Raw genomic sequence first — 20,902 nt, 5'->3', positions numbered from 1 at the left:
CTTACCAATGACATGATCTTAGGCTCCAAATTATTAAGTTCTGAAGACCCAAACCACATATCTTCAGACTTAGGCCTAGCAAGCAAGTCTCAACCAAACAAGTGATTCCTCCTAAAATCTCTCATCATATTTTCTAGCCTCCTCACAACTCCAGTTGGGATCCTAAAGAGTGACACATGCTTGAAAAACACTAGTACTAAAAAGAGTGATGTAGTCACCTGAAGAAGCATGTGCGCTCTTCAAACTCACTGATGTGTTACCTAAATGCTTAGCTAGATCCCAAAAAACACACAGACAATGTGTCTAGATTCAGTCTGTTCTTTATATAAGCATTTTGTGTCATCGACACTGTATCTGCCAGGGCATCATTAGAGCCCCTTGTTTGGACTTGGAAAAGGAAAAAAAAAATTATAGCAAAAAAGGAGATTTCATTAATAGGAGTACAACTTGCAAAGAGGAGAATAAGACATCTCCCATCAAAATTCTGGAACAAAACAAGAAAAAAGAACTTAAAAAAAAAATAAATACTATGAAATATCAAAGCAAAAATTCTTCCATTCTCACTGATCTTCCGAAAAGCCAACTCCCTTAAAGCATCGAAAGCCAATGCAGCATAATAAGGCCAAGTATTGAATCTTCTCCCAAACCAGCTTCCAGTTCAATTTTTTTCCCTCAAAAAATCCATGCATTACACTCCAGCAATAATCCCCACAGCACTGCAAGTATATCGCATTTCCAAATGAGCAGCCCTATCCTTCCTCCAAAACCCTCAAAAGAAATAGCCAGCATTCCTTCCACCGGCGCTGGACAAGCCCATGCTTCTCCCAATGTGCCAAATAATTTATTCTAAATGCTCTGAGCAAAATTACAGTGTAAGAACAAATGAGATGCTGTTTCAGAATTCAAATGGTAAAGCACACAAACATCTGGAGATAAGGCCTTTGAAGGGATTTGGAAAACATTAGTGGAAGGAAAGGAAAATATGAAGGAATCCACCTTTTCGTGTTTTTTTATCAAGGAAAGTAAGAAAATAAAAAGATAAATAAAGAAATAAAAAGTTGAGAAAAAGATGTTGAAAAAGGGAACATTACCAACACCAACGCCAAACCCACGAGCACTAGTAAAGAGTGATGTAGTCTCTGGAAGAAACATAAGCACTCTTCAAACCCACTGCCCTCTGATATAATTGCTCGGCCGGATCCCAAAAATATTCAAATCTAGGATTGATAGGGAAAATGTGTCGAGATTCAGTTTGTTCTGCATATAGTATGTTGTGTCATGGACACAGTATCTTCTGGGACATTCTATTGGCCCCTCGTTTGGAACTTGGAAAACATTAGCGGAAGGAAATGAAAATTTTAATGAATCCACTTTTTTTAAAAAAAATTTTAAAATTTTTATTATCAAAGAAAGCAATAAATTAAAAAAATATAAATAAATGAAGAAATATGAAGAAAAATATGTTGAAAAGGGAACATCACCAACCCCAATCTCCAACTTTATACCGAGTAAGTGGTAAGAAAAATGTGAAACCTGATGGATAAACTTCCATTAACTCGTGTGGCTTAGAGACCCTTAGAGAATCTCAACCATTATGATGAAGACCTTTTTGCTGTAATTTTTTTGCCACAAGGTGCAAGTTTGTAAAGGAAACCTTATAACCCTTCTCCTACCAAAGAAATGATCTTAGACACCAAGTTTGGAAGTTCCCAAGACCCAAATTCCCACATTTTCAGACTTTTAGGCCTTCTAACCAAAATCCAACAAATCACACTTTTAGGCCTTCTAACCAAATTCCAACAAATCAAGTGATTCCTCCAACCAGCACTAGTATTTGACTATGAGAAAATATCTCATCATATTTTCTAATCCTCCAATAGGTATCCTAAGAGCCACACAAAGTTAAGGGATACTTGAAACACTAGCACTAGCACTAAGAAGAGTGATAGTCTCCTGAAGAAACGTAAGCACTCTTCAAACACACCACCCTCGTGCCTAAGTCCTCAGCTGGATCCCAAAAATTCACAGGTCCAGGATTGGTAGTGGCAATGTGTCAAGAATCAGTCTGTTCTGAAGGTAAGTATATTGTGACATGGACATGGGATCTGCAGAGACATCCTTAGACCCCTCTTTGGAACTTGAAAGCATGAGGAAGAGGAAAGGAAAATATAGAGAAATCCATTTTTTCTTACTAGTTATCAAGGAAGGAAACAAAGAAAATGACACAAAGTAAATTAATGAACAAAAAAATTGATTTTGCATGCCATTAGTCTTCGATTTTTCTCAATTTTTAATCATATTTGAACAAATTTTCAGTATTAATAGTATTTGATAGCAAGAAAAAATACAATGAAAAGTGTAATTTCCTTCATATTTTCTTTTACTTCCTCTTTTCAAGCAAAATCCTTGATCCAAACAGAGCCCAAGTCTCCTCAGAAAACATCTCTGTAAAATTTATATAAATTTCTATAAACACCTTTAACTGATCGAATTTTTCTAAATTCTCTAAGCTTAGAAGATTAATCCTTTTTAGAAACAGGAAGCATAAAAGTTTAATCCAAACTTTTCCCACTGCTTCATAATGTCATTGATGGAACATCCTCGTAAGGTCACTCATTATCTTTAACAATCTCCCAACTACAGAAAATGCCATAGTAATGTCATCTTGTCCCAGTGCCCTGACCTATGTGCGCCTTACGTGCTCTCAGTTTCACCTTCTCAAACCAGTTGATATCCTCGTCATCTATTGAGCTCCAATTCAGGCATTTGAACATACGCCCAAGGTCTTAAATTTCGATTTTGACTCAAATTTCAAAGCTCCAAAAGTACAAAAATTTCAACGGAAATTTAGATTTCGATGTCAATTTCAATTTCGATTTGAAAAAATGATGGAAATTAGTAGTAAAGCATGAAATTCTTTGTGAAACTTTAGAAATGGTTAACAAACATAATAATATAAGTTTTAGGACTAAAATATTACAAATTAAATACATCTATGTTTTGTATGAGGTGGAAATTTCACCGTATAGTTAAAATTTTGACAAGTTTCGGTAAAAATTTGAGATTTGATAAATTTCGGATGATTCATTGAGATTTCGACGAAAATTATGCAAGACGAAAATCGACTGCCATTTCGATTCCGAGGGTGATGGAAATCGGAATCGGAAATTTCAACAGAAATTTTGACAATTTCGTGGAAATTTAAGACCATGCATAGGCCTAATATGAACTTCTTTTCTCTAGATATTTATATCAAACTCTAAAATTTCTTCTGCATTTAACCTCTGATATTGGTACCGTAATCTTTAGCTCCTGAAATTTGTTAATTTCTATGTGCAATAGCTTGCCTTAATATGTCATGAAATTTTAAGATGGAAATAAAGTCTTTTCTTTCTTGCTCCAATAGTTCAGTTAAAATTCTGTGGCATCTCATTATTACTAGCATGTGAAAGCTTGAGTAACTGTTCTAGTTAGTGGTTTCACCTGCCTGCAAGCATGCCAATCCATGCACATGGGTACATGCCTGCTTGATACTCTTACTGAAATATCTTCTCTCTCTTCAGTGCTCTGTGGCCCTTCAGTACTCTTGGATGGCCAGAAGTTTCAGCTGACGATTTCAGGCAATTCTATCCAACAACAATGCTTGAAACTGGGTATGTACCTCTTATTTACTTCTGCTGCCTAAAGGCCATGTCCAAAAGTATGTTTTCTATACTGTGGTATTTAGCTGGAGCTAATTTATTCATGGAAAAATATGCTGTATATTTAGGACCAAGAAACCTCATTCGCTAGAATAAGAAAGATAAATAGGATGGCAAATGAATTCTGCTTTTCTTCAGAAAATACTTCAATTTTTATTGACTTCATGGCAACAAACAGTCAAGGGTGATGTTAAAGACAAAAATGGGGAATCATTTTTTCTTCGATGATTTGCCAATCAGTGATCTCTTTTGACATAGAAAAAGGCTACCCAATTCCAGATGTATGGATGGGGCTATATGTGTGTTAATTTGATGTATAAAAAAAAATGTCTGATATGTTTGTTGCTCCATTTCCAACATGCAAAAGAACCAGAGACAGTAACCACTAATGAAACTTTTTTATCGCTATAGCCAGCGATAAAAATGATAATTATATAATATTTTTTTGGTAATTCTGCTCAGTTTTTGAAGTAAATGAAGATGGATGTTACATTTGTTGTCCAGACATGTTGAATATAGGTGTCATTTCAATGAATGTGAGACTACAGTTGCTAAAAAGAAGTGTCTCTACACCTCATTCCATTTCTTTTCTTCTCTTTGTAAATTTGTAGTTGTATCCGAAAATGCCCATGCACATGAGATGAAACACAGGGAAAAGTGTTGTTGGAATGCCAAGGAAAATATAACAGGAAAATAAAATCACAAACAGGAAGATAAGGCATCCTCCTAGGAGAAAACTAAAACAAAAAGGAAAGGGAAAAGAACAAGAAGAAAAAATATAAGGAACAAAAAAAGCACCAAAAAAAAAAAAATCAGGCCAACATTGTCAGTCAATGACAGTAAAAACAGATTCCTCAAAAACAATCATCTCAATAAGGCCAGAGAAGCATGAAGAAGAATCCTCTTCCTAAGAAACTATAAAGGCATAGATTAACCACTAAAAATATGAAGGTTAAGGGTTTTAGGGTTTAGGGTTTAGGCATTCATTTCTAATTGAATTCCCCAAAGTTCCTCAAAGGCTGCAAAAATCTCGTTAGCATCCTTTTGCCTGGGAATGCCTATGATTTTTCCCCAAAATACATCTACTCTTTTCCAGACTGCGAAATCATGATAACAGTTTAGCCTCATCTGCAAATTTTTTTATTGCCTGAATTTCTGCATTTGTTTTCTTTTGTAGGATAGCAGGGGAGAAAACTAAGAAAAGATAATGACAGTGAATTGCTTAAACATTGTATAACATTCCATATCATTTACATAATGCCTTTATCTCTCGTTTTTGGAAACTCTATACTAGTAGGATTTGCTTTTGGTGAATTTAATTTCAACACTATATTATCCTGTTTCTTTTCATTGTCCCGCTCCTTCAACATATATAATATCTGTATGTGTATGCATGTGTTGTGTATCTATTTATATCTTAAAGATTACTAAAGTGATACCTGCTGCTGTATTTGAACAGGCATGATATTTTGTTCTTTTGGGTGGCACGAATGGTAATGATGGGGATTGAGTTCACAGGGACTGTACCATTTTCATATGTTTATCTGCATGGACTTATCCGTGACTCACAGGTGAGTAGAATGTGTGACTGAAGCTGTTAGTTTTATGTCCATGTGTCTGGGAAGTAGTCTAAATGAAAGGGAAATAGCTCACTACATATAACTTGTTTGGGGACCTATACCTTGCCTATTTCTTGGGCTTCATCCATACGTAAGTCAACCCAAGTTGACAAATTCTTAAATTCTTTGGTTGGCTAGAAGACTTTTTCTTTTCACATGCACCTTTTCTCTTTGCATTTAGCAAGTTCTTTATATGTGATTTCCATTTTTTTGTCTTCATGTTTTCATTTTCTATTACAATAGTTGTGCATTGGTTGGTCACGTTGTGGACATGATGTCTTTGACTCCTTTCTCTAAAAGGTAAAGAATGAGAATAGAGTTGTGTCATATGTTTCTCTTGAGGGGGGGGAGATGCTTAAATTTTGTGTACCCTGATAAAAGGGGTATCATGTCAGACAGTGAGTGTGCGTGCGTGCGTGTGTTGGGGGGGGGGGGGGGGGTGGGAGGTGTTGCGGGGGAGTGGTATATCATCGTATGTTTTTGCAGTTATCATTTGATTGTTAATTCCTTGAGTAAAGGACTTGAAAATTGTTTGCTTTGATTGTATCTTTCATCAAGTTGTACAAAGCTATTGATGAAACATAGGGTTAAGGTCTTGGCTAATCACTGTATCATATTTTTCATCAAGGGAGAACTCATAGATTTTACAATTTTTAAGTCTTTATTGGTCTTTTTTGGGACTTCTTTTTGTATACTTTAAAAAAAAAAAAAATGGAAGCTGGGTTTTGTTTAGTGGGGGATTTCTCATTTACAGAGGCTCACTGTTGCTGTGTAAAATGTGTATTGTCCAAAAGGAATATTCTTATAGCCAACTTACTCTTCTTTTCTTTCATTCTTTTTTTTTTTTGGGTGGGAAATTCAAAATTAAATTGTCTGTTTTGGAGGGAAATTTGCATCAGAATATATTAAATATTCCTGTTTTGGAGGTCAGTGTTGTTCTGTTTTTTATTTTGCAGCTGCTCCACTTCTTAGATTGTGATGTCTTCTCTCTCTAGTACCCCTTCACTCTGCGCGAATTGTTTTTGTGTTCTCACTCTGGCACCACCCTTTTTATTCTTATGAATTCCTCTCTTCACAAGAAGGGAAAAAAGATTTAATGGTTTCCATTGTTTCTCTTGAAAATTGAATCTTTAAATGGAGAACTTTCATGTGTAGATTTGAAGCACGAATTTTTTTTATGCCCTTCCCTGCCCCTTATTTTCACTTGTATGTACATTCTAAAGTTGGGTATTAAAGGAAAACATACTCGTTTTAGAGTTTCAAATCAATACCTAAGCAAGCACTGCAATTGTGATTTTTCCGGACACAGGATGGTGAATCATTGAACTAACCTGCTCCATGCACTTTATGTTGATCAGTTTATATATTTATCAACAGGGATACTGCAACAGATTTAGTTGGTTCGGTACAGGTTTTCTTATAACCAAAAGTTTATGGTTAAATATTTTACTTAATCAAAAGCAACATAATGAAAATCTTTACTAACTCCTGATCACACCAATTTTTAATGGTTGATTCAGTTAATCAATTTGATTTTATTTATAGCATTGACAAGCAAGGAATGATACAAAATATTGATGCACAATGGATGAAGTAAACTCAGAAAAAGGAAATATTGGATCTATAGAGAATGGGAATTGAGAAATAAATAATTATTTAAAAAAAAAAATGCAGCATGTACGATACAAACAAAGAGAAGGCCGGAAAGAGGAACCTTTAGGAATTGACCTTGATCTCCTGATAGAGAGGGAAAGAGGTGATGGTTGAACTGCTGAACATATCAAAGCAAGCAATGGTGATTTCCATGGTAGACCCTTCATCAGCTTGATCTGTAGCTTGGTTAAGGCTTCAAACTTCATTCAATAAGAATGCGGATCTGATAATCCCCTTTGGTTTTAATTTGGCTCCAACAAAATTGTCCTCCCAACCATTTAAGATTGAGAAAATGATAAGAAGTTTTTTCCCTCTTGGGGTGACACAGATAGTCTTCCACTTTCTGGAGATTTCCACATCAATGTAAAGTGGATACCAAGTTTTTTATTTTTTAACTGAACCACAGAATTTTTTACAATGATCAAATGAATTAGGCGCAGTTGAATGAACAGTGGATGGATAATGCACAGCCTATGACTTCTTGCATTGTATTTTGTTCACTGCTGGAAGCAATTCTTCTGCTAAAAATGTGGAAGATAATAAATCTGGAGTCCTAAATGGTTGAAAAAGACTGACTATTTTGGAAGCCTTTGGGGGTCATACAAATAAAGCTATTTTTGGTCCAGGAAAATGTATCCATCATAGTGCTTCAAGTTCATTTGATCATTGGGTCTTTTCTTTATTAGGATTTTTAGTTATTTGTATCTTTTTATATGAGATAATGAAAATTGTGTTAATGTGCCATACTGCTGAAGCTAGCTATTCATGTTATTGTAGAATGGTGCTGTTTGCATTGCTTTTTTCTTTGTTGTTTTTTTGTGTCGCTTTATCTAAGTTCAAATTGGTGGTTGAGATCAGTGTGATTTCAGTTTAAGTTAAGGAGTTAGATTAATTTTCATTTAAGTCTTATATATTATCTCAAATTTCTTGTTTGGAACTATTTAATTGAGAATCTGAAGCTGCCATTTTTGTTTGCTTGTGGGTGCCTCCTCTCTCTCTCTCTCTCTCTCTCTCTCAAAGCTCATAAGATTTTCTACAATTCATCCCAGTTTGCATACTTTTCAAATCAACAATTTACAGCCAAACATTCAATGACCCTAATATAACCTCAAACCCCTATCTGACCTTTTCTAAAAAATTCTTACCTAATTTACAGAAACTCTTGCCCTGTTTGTTCAATATATTGTTGAACTCTTACGAGTTCTATGTCATATGACAAGCCACCAAAATCACGTTGCTGTTGGTTGACAAAGAATTATGTTAGTTTAAGAATACATATTATGTTAGTTTAAGAATACATATTAATCATCAATGCTACCTTCAACTGCGTCATTGGTACAGGTTCAAGCTTTTGTATGTATGCATCAGAGTTATTGGATATAACATGTACCAAAGTGTACATTTTTCATGGTAAATATGAGGAGGCCTTGTGGTTTTGTTAGTGTTTTTATGCATTTGCTAGCATATGCATGCTTAGATATGGAAGAGACATAGAGGGTTGTTTTGAGTAAAGATCCCAGTAAACAATGAAATAAAGAGGAGTACCCTTATCAAGGACAGGTCCAGGACCTGAAGTCAGTGGGGGCTGATTTGTTTGTGCCATGAACAAGACATTACTTCAGAAAAAAAAAGGTTTTATTTATTTTATAGGATTGAAATTTTTACAATTAATCATTCATAATCAGAAACTATTACATTCTTACTTTAGAAAGAGCATTGGTGCACTAATCAAACAAAAAAAAAAGGTCAATTTTTCAGTACATTCATTCTGAAAAAGATACATCTAACAGTTGCCCTCAACAAGTTTTCATGTTTAGGAACTGCTCTATAATAAACTTGTAATACTATTGATACTTTTTCTCTCGATATAAGTGACTAAACCATTATTTATTCAAGAGCTTTTAGAATTCAATATGGGAAAAATAACAATTTAGGTGTCAGCTCAGATTAGGACTCATAATAAAATAACTCGATGTTTTAAAATGTTTTATGAAATTTTTAGAAGATATTAATAGGAATTTGGGAATCTAATCTTGTTTATTCAAATTAGTTTCAAATAAAAGAACTAAGTAAAAGTTGAATTAGGCCTCAAGTCTTATTTATTTGGACTCAAAGCCTTTATTGGGGGCAATTCTTAAATACCTTGCTGCTCCAAGTATTACCCATATATATATATATATATATATATATATATGTTATTAATGGATTTTGTGAGTTAAGTGGGGGGCTATAGCCCACACTCAACTGAACATTGATCCGCCCCTGATCCTGATGTACTCAGAAGCTGATTAACATCTGCTCAAGTATACTGATGCGATTGATTTGATTTTCTTTGATTGATGAAGAAATGAAGATTGCACACTTGTTTCTCTAATGGACTGGAGAAGTGTATAAAATTAGATCAGTGCAAGGGTACCACTGTTGCCAATTGTTCTTCACACTTAGTGCTGATAAGTCTTGCCAAGGTAAGTTTAGGTCTCACCAGTACAGTTAGCTTGTGCAAAAATCATGACGACATTAATTTTTCCATTTCTATCTCAAGCAGGACAGTTGTCTCGAAGGGATTTTAGCTGCTAGAAGGGGTCTAAATTCTGAAGGAATCCCTGACATGCAGATGTTCTGAGAGATATAGCTGATGGCGAGGCTGCTATTCAAACCCCTTATACAACAGCCTAAGTGCCATGGTTTCACTGTGACTTTACCCCTGCCCTGGGCCTCTGTTACATGAGCAGATTGCTACAACACTCTGGCTGACGTACATTAGGAACTCCGAAAAAAATTATTTTAGAGTGGTTCTTTAGTGCCCTTCTCTATGTTATGTAAGACCTTGTTGGAGGTACGCTATTGTGATTGGAGAGATTAATGGCCATATGTTTAGCATGGATATTTGGTCTCCTGAATCACTTCCCAATATCTTGGTTTTCTCAATCACTTCCCTGCAACCATAGGAGCTACAAACTAAAGTCAGGAGCTATTTTCCAAACTACTGATGGGGTGTATTTCATATTTTGGCCTTGTTATACGTTTTCCTCCTCGTGAATAGATATTTGTCCTTTTTGTTCTTATTTTTTTTTTATAATAAAACAATTCTTTTAAAAAAAACATAATTACAATGAAATGAGGATAAGAAATCCCCCCAATAAAAAATGCAGAAGAAGAATAGGGAAAGCCTAACAAATTACATCAAAGCTGCTTTCTAATCCCTTTGGATGTCAGACAACAAAAGACCCCAAAAAACACCAAAATAATGAGTCCAAAGAGAAGCAAGAAAAATGGCTCTCTCATAAGGCAAGAAGTCTTAGATATTTAAAAACAGCGACCACAAAATTGTAAAAACAGTGCAGTCCCAAAATATCCTGTGTCCCCTTCTTCCTGAAACCCCAAAACTTCATTTTCAAAAAATCCTGAATTGTTTAGAACTAATTTTTCCACATGTGTCTTTCTACCTTATGATGAATGAACAAATGACTTAGTCTCATTAGACTCATTGCACAGCATGCGAATATCTGGACTACGGGCTTTGTAAGGCCTCCTTTTTTTTTTTGTAATATTTCAATTGTGTTGATCTTGTTAAGAATTTAACGTCCGAATGAAGGGGCGGACTTTAAAAGGAATCTTTGCTTTCCAAACAGCGTTGTGTAGAGGACAGGGCTAGGAATTGTGGATTTTATGAGATTGGAAAGAAAAGACTTTGAAGAGAAAGACCTTGAAGCATCCCCAATTCAAAGCCTTGTGTCCTCCCACACGAATTTGGCACAAAAGAATCCAACACACACGACAAAAGAGTTAACTCACCAACCTTTCTTTCATTGAGACTTCTAAAGAAATGAAAACCCCAAGAAAGAGAGCCCCCCTCAAAAGAATAAAAAGCTGAAATTGTTGCAATGTGAACAGTGAAAAGTCAAAATAGACACGGCGCCAACAACTCCAACAAAGACTCGCTAACCCAAATGTCCTCTCAAAATTGAATTTTATCCCCATTACCTACTTTAAAAGGAGTGAGAGGAAAGAAAAGACTGGCAACTTGGGAAACAAACTTCCAAGGACTCACATGAGAGGCATTACCACTCCCTTTGGAATCCCATCTATTCTTATGTATTCCGTATTTACTCTTTATTACTATGTGCCATAGGGAATTAGATTCTAAGAGCTACCTCCATAACTTTTTCCCTATTAAGGATATGTTGTTAGAAACCACATTACCAAGTCCTAAACCCTTAAGCCTCTTTACAACATCGCAACTAACTAAATGATCCCTCTTATTCTCACCAACAACTGATCACAAAAAATCTCTAATAATCAGCTCCAACTTCCCAGCCACCCTAGAGGCAATTTTGAAAAGGGATAGAAAATAAATAGGAATATTAGCTAAAGAGCCTCTAATGAGAGTGATTTTACCCCTAGCAAAAGATAAGCCCTCTTCCACCCCCTCTAATTTTTTCATCACTCTCTCAATCACAGGATCCCAAAAAACATTTGATAAAGGGTCACCCCTTGAAGGAAGACCAAGATAAGACAAAGGCGAAGACAAAGACTCATAACCTGCTAAAGATCTAAAAACCTCAATCTCCTTACTGCTCAAAATAATGCTAGGTGTACCACTCTTTGAAAAATGTATCTTCATCCTTGATAATTTTTCAAAAATCCTTAGCAAAGTAATAACCTTCTGGAATTTCATTGCATTATTCTCAAGGAAAAAGATAGTATCATTAGCAAACTGAAGATGAGATACCTCCACCCCCTTCCCTCCTATAGACAAACCACTAATAACCCCCAAGTCTTGGGCATGACAAATCATCCTACTAAGAACATTTCAACCAAAGTAAACAAGAAAGGAGATAAAACTCTCTTGAAACACCAAACCAATCCCTAGGTTGCCCATTAACAATCACCACATGTTGACAAAGCTGAGACACCCTTTTATCAACTTGCGCAAAGATTCTCAAAACCTTTTTTCTACATAACTTTCTCCCAAAGATCCCAATTGACCATGTTGAATGCTTTTTCAAAATCTAATTTAAATACCACTCTCTTTTTGCCTCTCCTTACATTCTCTACCACCTCATTTGCTATTAGAATTGCATCTAAGATTTGTCTATCTTTCATAAAAGTAGATTGGCTAAGGAAACTATTTTCCCCAACAATTCTCTCAACCTCCTTGGAAGAACCTTAGAAAGAACCTTATAAACACTAGTAACCAAACTAATATGTCTAAAATCCTTCACCCTCCTGTACCTATCCTTTTTCTGGATGAGAGTAATGAAGCTAATCATTTTACAAACTACTCCTCCCCTATGAAACTTCTCGAAAAACTTCATAATGTCATGTTTCACCACTTCCCATCTATCCTAAAAGAAAGCCATTGTGAAGCCATCAGGACCTGGTGCGTTATCTTTATTGATATCAATCAATGCCCTTCTAACTTCCTACAAATCAAAAGATCTTTCCAACCACTTAGCTTCGTCAAGCCCAATTGGACTCCAATTTATCCCATCCATCATTAACCTATTCTCGCACTCATCATTATACAAACCTTTAAATAATTTGGTGATCCCTTCCCCAGCTTGCTTATTATCTCTCACCAATTGGAGAGTGGTCCTTGGCTCATCAGTAAGGTTGCTCCCTTGTGATCGAATGTTCATGGGTTTAGTCCAAGGAAACAACCTCTTTGCACAAAAAGCAGGGAGTCTTGTGACCTAGGGATTTCCTCTCACCCCCCTCCCCACCTCTATCTCCAACTCCTAATAAGACACTTTTCCTCCTCCCATTGGCCACCCTCTGAAAAGTCCTAGAATTACAATCCCCCTCTCTAATCCAACTAACTATTGACTTTTGCCGCCAGCTTCTCTTTTCCCTCAACAAAAGCACCTTAAGATCGTTATTAAGGCAATCTTCCTCTCTTGAAATGCCATACCTCCAATTTAACCAAATTATTTATCTCCTCCAAGATATAGTTTTGTTTTTTTTGTTTTTTCTCTCCTTAATATCCCCAAGCACTTCTTTATTTCATCTTTTAATCTTAAATTTGACAAAATTCAGCTTCCTTATAATCTTAGAACCCTCTAACCCCTGAACAAAACACTCTTTCCATCAAGTTTCAATATTATCACAAAAAGGAGGGTGAGAAAGCCACATATTCTCAAACCTAAAAGGTGTTGGCCCCACTGAATAGGACTAGAATCCAATAGCATTGGGCAATGATTAGAGGTAGGTCTAACTAACACCTCTTGCACAATGTTCAGAAATAAATCTTCCCAAGCATCACTAGATTGAAGTCTATCTATATGAGTCGATGCTTGTTTGCCCCCACTAGTCATCCAAGTGAAACTACCATTATCCAAAGGGACATCTCTAAACCCACTATCCATAATGAAAGAGTCAAAATATCTCATATTCCCCGTCGCCCTCGATCCCCCATACTTCTCCTAGAAGTTCTAATAACAATCCAACCCCCCCCCCCCCCCCCTTTCCTACCACCACCCAACAAGGACAGCAAAGCTCATACAAGCTAGTCAGCTCTTCAAAAAAATCACTCCTCCGGAAGTATACTGTAGGGCCATAAACAAAAGTAAACCACCAATACCCAATCCCCTTGGTCCCAAGTAATACAAATAAAGAGAAGGAACCTAAAACACAATCCTTGCAAGGCATAACTCTAGTATCCCAAGCCATAGTCTTGCCCCCCTGAAACCCCTGAGGAGGGAAGAGACATCCAATCCTTTAACCTTGGATCCCAAATAGTCCTGAAAACAAAGGAATCAACCTCAACTAGTTTAGACTCTTGTAAAAACAAGATATTAGGGTTCACTTTATTCACTAGGTCTCCAACAACTCTTCTCTTTTCTAATCCCCTTAGACCTCTAATGTTTCAAGATAAAATCTTCATTTGGTAACGTTGTCAACCCCCAACCATCTATCCCCTTTCTCATTGTTCATTGAGGTCGCTAATCTAATTAACTATCTACTCAACTGATTAGCTATTTTCCTCTCCCCTATCCCTCCTTCTTAAGCCTGACTAAATCCCTAGAGGGAGCTGTCAAGGACAAACCGAAATCATTTTGAAGTTCTTGAGCAACTTGGTTCTCTCTCGTCCCCCAATAGATCAACAATATTTTGGTTTCCCTCTGATTCTAACTCTGTATGGCACTTCAACAAATTAGAGTTAATGTGGGAAAACACAAAGGCCCTCTTCCCTCTTGTTTCCCTTTGTCTTCTTCATTATTTTGTAATTCCTCCAACTGAACCACTGATCTCCTTTCCTTCTCATTTTTTGTTTTTGGGCCCCAAAATAAAACTTTCACATGAAGAGTAGGGCTCCTGTCCACTTGAGTGTACAAAAGCCCGAATACCTCCCACCCCTACAAAGATTTGATCTGTATCAATATCCGTTGGGCCTTAAAAGAGCCCATATCTTCTATCCCTGTTTTCAGCACTTGGCAGTAAGTTGCTCCCCTACTATTGGGCCTAGATTTTGCTGGTTTAGGCCCACTGAAATTACTCACCCAAAAAAAATCTTCCCCTGTAATTACGCCCATTACTTTGATGATAACCAGTGCTGAGAGAATCTTCCCCTGTAATTATGCCCTTTATGTTGCTGAATTCCAGAATTTCACCAAGGACTAAGGAGCATTAATGTCTAGTTGTTAAATGCCAATATTGAGTGAATATTTACATAAAGTGAAGAACCAATGCCCATATTTTAATGTACAAAACTTTAAAAAAAGAAATCTTTCATTTTAAATAGCCATCAACAGATATTCTTTCATGTGCATGTGTTTGCTTGTTCCGATTAACTATATTACAATTTTTTTCAGGGGCGAAAGATGTCTAAAACTTTGGGAAATGTTATAGATCCAATTGACACAATCAAGGAATTTGGCACTGATGCTTTACGATTCACTCTTGCTTTAGGAACTGCAGGACAGGTTAGTATTAAATTGTACTGGGGCTGCTGTTTCTAGGCTTTATGTCCACATTGTGGTGCTTGTGCATGCGGCTGGTTGCTGCTCTTTTAAAGTGTTCATATGTGAACTTATTTCACATTCTTTCTTCCAGGACCTTAATTTATCCACTGAGAGGTTGACATCTAACAAGGCCTTCACTAACAAATTATGGAATGCTGGCAAGTTTATACTGCAGAATTTGCCTAGTCAAAGTGATATATCTGCCTGGGAAAATGTAATGGCTTACAAGGTTGGTTAATTCCTTACTTTTCAAGGTTAGTGAAATGTAGTTCTCTAGTGTTTGTAATCTTCTATAGGTATACTGGGATGGCAACTATGACAAGTATGCTGTCAAATTAATAATTTATTTATCGAAGTGAATTTTAACAAGTGCTTAATGGAGTTTTTTTGAGAGATGGTTTCCTGGTCTCAGGTTAGTTTTTGAGGGATTATGTTGGAGTAGTGGGTATATGGATGAAACTGAAAAACTGAAGCAGCTGATGATTGCCTGCATATAGTTTTTAAATCTCTCGTCTCTCAAAACACACACATGCACACACACACTCACACTCACGCACCCACAAATTTGGCATGGTTTGCTTTCCTTTCCTTTAAATTTCTACTATTTGTCTATAAGTTTTCACGTTTTTTTGTTACCTAGCACTAAAATATTTAATAACTTTCTATATTGCTACATGCACATGTTCTATGTGTTTGTGTGTGGGGGTGTGTGTATTTGCACCCTTGTAGACTCATCTACATTACCTTATTTTATGTAAATGTACTTCTTCACCTTACTGTGCTCTAATGTCCGCAAAACATGTTTAAACTTTCTGTTTCATCTAAATTCTCCATGTTTCTGTTTGTTTTCTTATTTGGTAATTATTGATCTTTCTTGATACAGATGTTTGTACAATGAAACTTTCAACATATTGGTTGGCATTTGAAAATCAGTTTGAACCGCTAAATTAGTGATGTTGATTGCATGCTATCATCCTCCTCTCAAAAGGAGGGGATGGTTGGAAGGTGGCTGCTCCCACAAATGAGAAAAATGGAAAACTAGATTTTGTCCATGATACCTTGCAATAAGGGAGAGAAAAAGAAAATCCTCCAGTTTTGAAATGGAAATATTGTTCCACATGTTCACCTTTCTAAGGACATTCCTGAGACTTGCTTATACACATTATCAAACTCCCAAAAATTATCATCCTTTTCCTATACTACCACTCTTACTTATTAAGACACTTATGAACTCGACAATAACCTAGAATCCTTGAAGTTGCTCATGCCTTGTTGTTCACCTCTCACATGCCAACAAAATTTTGGGGTGACTCGATTTTGACAGCCACATGCCTCATTAACCGAATGCCTAGTAGAGTACCATCCTTTGCAACTCCACTCCAAAAACTCCAAGAGACTTTTCCCAATTCTAGGCTAGGCTCACATCTTCCGCTTTGTGTGTTTGGGTCCACTGTATTTGTCCACATTCACACGCCAAGCGAAACAAATTGGATCCCAGAGCACTTAAATGTATCTTTCTTGGTTACTCTCCCACATAGAAGGGTTACAAATGCTATGACCCGATCTCCCAGAAACTCTATGTTAGCCTGGATGTCACCTTCTTTGAACATACCCCCTACTACTCGCTTCAGGGTGAGTCCTTGAGTAAAGCTCGACCCTCAAACCCAAACTACTTCAATACTGCTGTTTTTGAGACCACTCCATACCCTATATCCACTCCTTCGCCTAGTACAGAAGGAAACTTGAACTCAGGGGAAGATGCGGAAATACAAACAAATAGGGAAACACTTTTCTACTCAAGGAGGCCAAAATCGAAGTCCAATGAGACACTCACTTCCGAAGCACCAAAAGAGTCAGAATCGGTGATAGTTCCAACTCCTCATGAGTCTGACTCCAATCCCGACCAGGTAAAACATGACTTACCCATTGCTCTTAGAAAACAACCTCATTCATGTACTCTCTCCACCATATCTCAAAATTTGTATCTTACAATGCTCTTTCTGCCAAGTGTCATGCTTTTATTCCTAACCTTGACAAAATCCTGATTCCTAAAAACATTCAAGAAGCCTTGGAAATTCCAGAGTGGAGAGAGGCATTGATGGAAGAGATAAGGACACTAGAAAAGAATGGAAGTTGGGAGGTGATGACTTTGCCAAGGGGGAAGAAACTAGTGGGCTGCTATAAGTGGGTGTTTACAGTATAGTACAAGGCTAATGGCATAGTAGAACGGTACAAAGCCCGCCTTGTGGCAAAGGGGTTCACTCAGGCATATGGTATTGACTACACCGAGACATTTGCACCAGTAGCAAAGCTGAACACTATACGGGTTCTCTTGTCCTTGACAGGCAGCAAACCTGGACTGGTCACTCCATCAGTTTGACATCAAGAATGCTTTTCTAAATGGTGAGCTAGAAGAAGAAGTGTTCATGACGCTACCACCAGGATTTTGCAAGGAGGGAGAAGAAACCAGTGTGTAAATTGAAGAAATCTCTGTATGGACTCAAGCAATCACCGAGGGCGTGGTTTGATAGATTTGCAAAGGTGATAAAGAATCAAGGATACCGACAGGGGCAGTCAGTTCACATTATGTTCTTCAAACAGTTCAATGAGGGAAGAAGGACCATCCTCATTGTGTACGTTGATGACATCATTCTCACTGGAGATGAAACAAGAGAGGTGGAGAGATTGAAGAAGATCTTAGCCACGGAGTTTGAGGTAAAAGACCTAGGTCAAATGCGACATTTCTTGGGAATGGAGGTCGCCTATAAGATTTTCAAATATCTGAAAGGCTCTCTAGGGTGAGGACTATTCTTCGAGGACTATTCTTCGAGAAAGGTGACAGTAAGAAGGTAGAGATCTACACAGATGCGGATTGGGTAGGATCAGCAGAAGACGGGATGTCTACTATCGGCTACTATACCTATGTTTTGGGAAATCTAGTAACATGGAGGAGTAAGAAGCAGAGTGTGGTAGCCAGAAGCAGTGCTGAGGCTGAATTCAGATCTGTTGCACAAGGGATGTGTGAAGGGCTATGGTTACAAAAACTTTTGGAAGAACTACACATCATAGTAGAGCTCCCCATCAAACTCTATTGCGACACCAAAGCCGCCATTAGTATTTCTAATATTCCTATTCAGCACAATAGGACTAAACATATAGAAGTGGACAGACAATTTATAAAGGAGAAAATTGAGAAGGGGACAAATTGCATGACCTATATCCCTACAAGAGAACAATTAGCAGATATTTTCACTAAGGGATTACAGAGATCTAGCTTTGAAGAGTTTATTTGCAAGTTGAACATGATCAATATCTATGATCTAACTTGAGGGGGAGTGTGGAATGACAGCTAGTAGTGTGAACGACGGCGACAGTTAGTGAATGACGGCCAGCAATGTGAACGAAGGCCATGGTTGGTGAATGACGGCCACCTACCATCGTAGGTGAGCCACCACCACCTACCATGAGATCTTGCCACAAACCAGAGGCTATAAATTGAGACCTCTCACCGAAGCTAAACACACATCTCAACTGCAAGTTGTGTCTTCTTTTGTTTTTCCATGTTTTATTCTCTATGTACATGTTAAATAGGGACCCGAGTATGTAAAGAATACACAATTGAATATACAATTTGAAAAGTAAGGTGTATTCCCCAAGAGGGGGGTGAATTGGGTTTTTAAAATTTTCTTTGAAACCTCTTTGTTTTACAAGTTTCTTTAGTTAAGAGTTAATCCCAACAAATTAATATTCAGCAATCACACAATTACAATTATATTGATTTGCAATCTCATAGGACCAACCAACAATCCTTTTGACAATGGCAATCCAACAAACAATATAGTATGCTAATTTAAATAAGAATCAAACTTAGAAATTCAGCAGGCTTCCAAATTCAGTCCTTTGATATTTAACTGTAGTTGATGAATAGCATGTATAATGAACGTACTCCCTTAGAAGGTTTCCGCAAGATTCAATCAACGTACTCCCCTTTTAAGGCTTCCGCAATTCCCAATCACAAGATAGTTTCCAGCAATTTAAATAAGCATCCATGCAGTTTATATGTGCTGAAATTTAAGGAAAATAGGGAAGAGAATGACACCGAGATTTTTACGAGGTTCGGCTATACCCGCCTACGTCCTCACCTTAGGTACGCCACCCAAGGATTGCACTATACCACTTCTTTAACCGGGCAGAGCAAATTGTTTTACACACTCCTTCAAGTAGGATGGAGCCCTCCTTTCCAAGCAATATCTCACGCTCGGTAATCCAACAAACCTAAACCATCAAAAAAAAAATTAAGAACAAGAACAATTCTTGTGTACAAAGACACTCTCAAAACAGAGCTGATTAGTACAAGTTAGAGCACAACTAATATACTTCAATTTAAATATCAATGAAGAATGAATTTGAAGCTCAAGAATTTAATCACCGGGTACTTCTTTAAATTGAAAAATTTCAGTAAGAGCACAAGAACCATGTGGTTGTATCAGCAGAAACTCAGTAATACTTCAGCAAAGATGTGTGAGCAAGAAAGCTTTTGAAGAGTATAAGAATTATAGACTTTGATTGCTGATTGTGAGTAGTTGTATTTGATTCTTGGGTTTAATCATGTATTTATAGATAGAAAAAGTAGTATTTCGTATTCCCCAAGTTACTTGGAGTGTTTCCCAAGTTTTTACTTTGTTTGGGGGCCAAGAAAACACTTTTGGAAACTTCTTTATTCGCTTTAAAAAGTAGCCATTACGAAGTCCAGTCGATTGGGCTTATCAGGGTCAGTCGCCTGGGCTTTGATTTTCAGCGAAAAAACAAAGTCAGAATGGGGTTAGCCACCTGGGCTTTTGGGGGTCAGTCGACTGAGCCTATTCGGTCTTCCAAAATTAATTCAGTATAAATTGTCAGTCGCCTGACCAGAATGGGTCAGTCGCCTGGACAGTTAGAAATTCATGCTTTTATGTTTGTTTCCAAAAACGTTTGCCAATTTGTTTTGAGACTTTTGAAAATATTTTCCGAGGTTTTCAAAATTTGATCTCTAAGTCAATAATAAACCCTAATGAGCTTCAATGCATCCATATTGACTTTAAATGAAGTACTTACATAAGACTTCCTTAAGACTTTTAAAACTTTCTAAACACGAAGTTTTCATGTATGTCTTTCTTTGGGTCCATCTTAACTTGATCTTCAATATTCTTTAAGCTTTCATAAGATTTGTCTTTCATTGATCGTTTGAGCTTTCTTTTGATCACTTGTTTGGAATGTAGGCTTTCAATGTCACTTGTGATTTCTTGATTTTGAGCTTTAATGCTTAATTCTTGAAACATCATCACTTTAACCAAAACACGTTAATTTCCCTTGATTTGTTATCATCAAAATAAGATTATAAGCCTCGTGAGGCCAACACAATTGATTCATTCTCATTCTCTACACATCTCAAAATCCTCTCCAAAATGTACAAGGCCATTACACTTTTTTTACCAATATGTCCAATTGAGTATTCCTCTAACATTCCACATTTGAGAGCATGTTCCATCTTGCGATTCTAGTCCTGTTCTGCAAACCAGAACGTTCGACATTCTAGGTAACATTGAGCCAATCTAGAAACAAGAAATAGTGGTCCTAGAAAGTATTTTGACCATCTATTGTGGCCCCTGCACTGGATGAAGTTGTGAAGCTAACACTGGATTAGGAATATAATTGCAGTTGCTTGTAACATCCTTTTTGCCACTATTTTCAGCATGTGTTTGATTATTGAGTTATGTAGGGTTTTTACTTCATTCTGCTTTAGCAACATTTGTACTGCAGTATCTTCCTGTTCTCTAACCTAAAGTAATCTTTCTCCCCCAGTTTGATAAAGATGAGTATCTACACAAGCTACCTACACCAGAATGTTGGGTGGTAAGGCAATTAATATGATGCATTGTCATTGCATCATGTGTCTGTATTTTACTAATGATCTTGAAAAAATTTC

The 20,902-nt window shown here is 36.9% G+C and overlaps 1 protein-coding gene across 5 annotated transcripts in view; it reads left to right on the top strand.

Annotated features, from left to right (window-relative positions):
- The window catches only part of LOC131152273 (valine--tRNA ligase, chloroplastic/mitochondrial 2), a 122,234-nt gene that overhangs the window by 90,473 nt on the left and 10,859 nt on the right, over positions 1-20,902 (top strand). For all 5 annotated transcript variants that reach the window (XM_058104054.1, XM_058104052.1, XM_058104053.1 and 2 more), the window contains 5 exons: positions 3,564-3,653; positions 5,161-5,272; positions 14,788-14,898; positions 15,029-15,166; positions 20,779-20,829. In XM_058104054.1, coding sequence (XP_057960037.1) covers positions 3,564-3,653; positions 5,161-5,272; positions 14,788-14,898; positions 15,029-15,166; positions 20,779-20,829 — 502 coding nt within the window. The remainder of the gene's footprint in view (positions 1-3,563; positions 3,654-5,160; positions 5,273-14,787; positions 14,899-15,028; positions 15,167-20,778; positions 20,830-20,902) is intronic.

This window comes from Malania oleifera, chromosome 3 (assembly GCF_029873635.1).
Source record: "Malania oleifera isolate guangnan ecotype guangnan chromosome 3, ASM2987363v1, whole genome shotgun sequence".
NCBI classification, from domain to species: domain Eukaryota; kingdom Viridiplantae; phylum Streptophyta; class Magnoliopsida; order Santalales; family Ximeniaceae; genus Malania; species Malania oleifera.
Note: the sequence above shows the minus strand (reverse complement) of the source record. Positions and strands in the feature narration are given on the sequence as shown.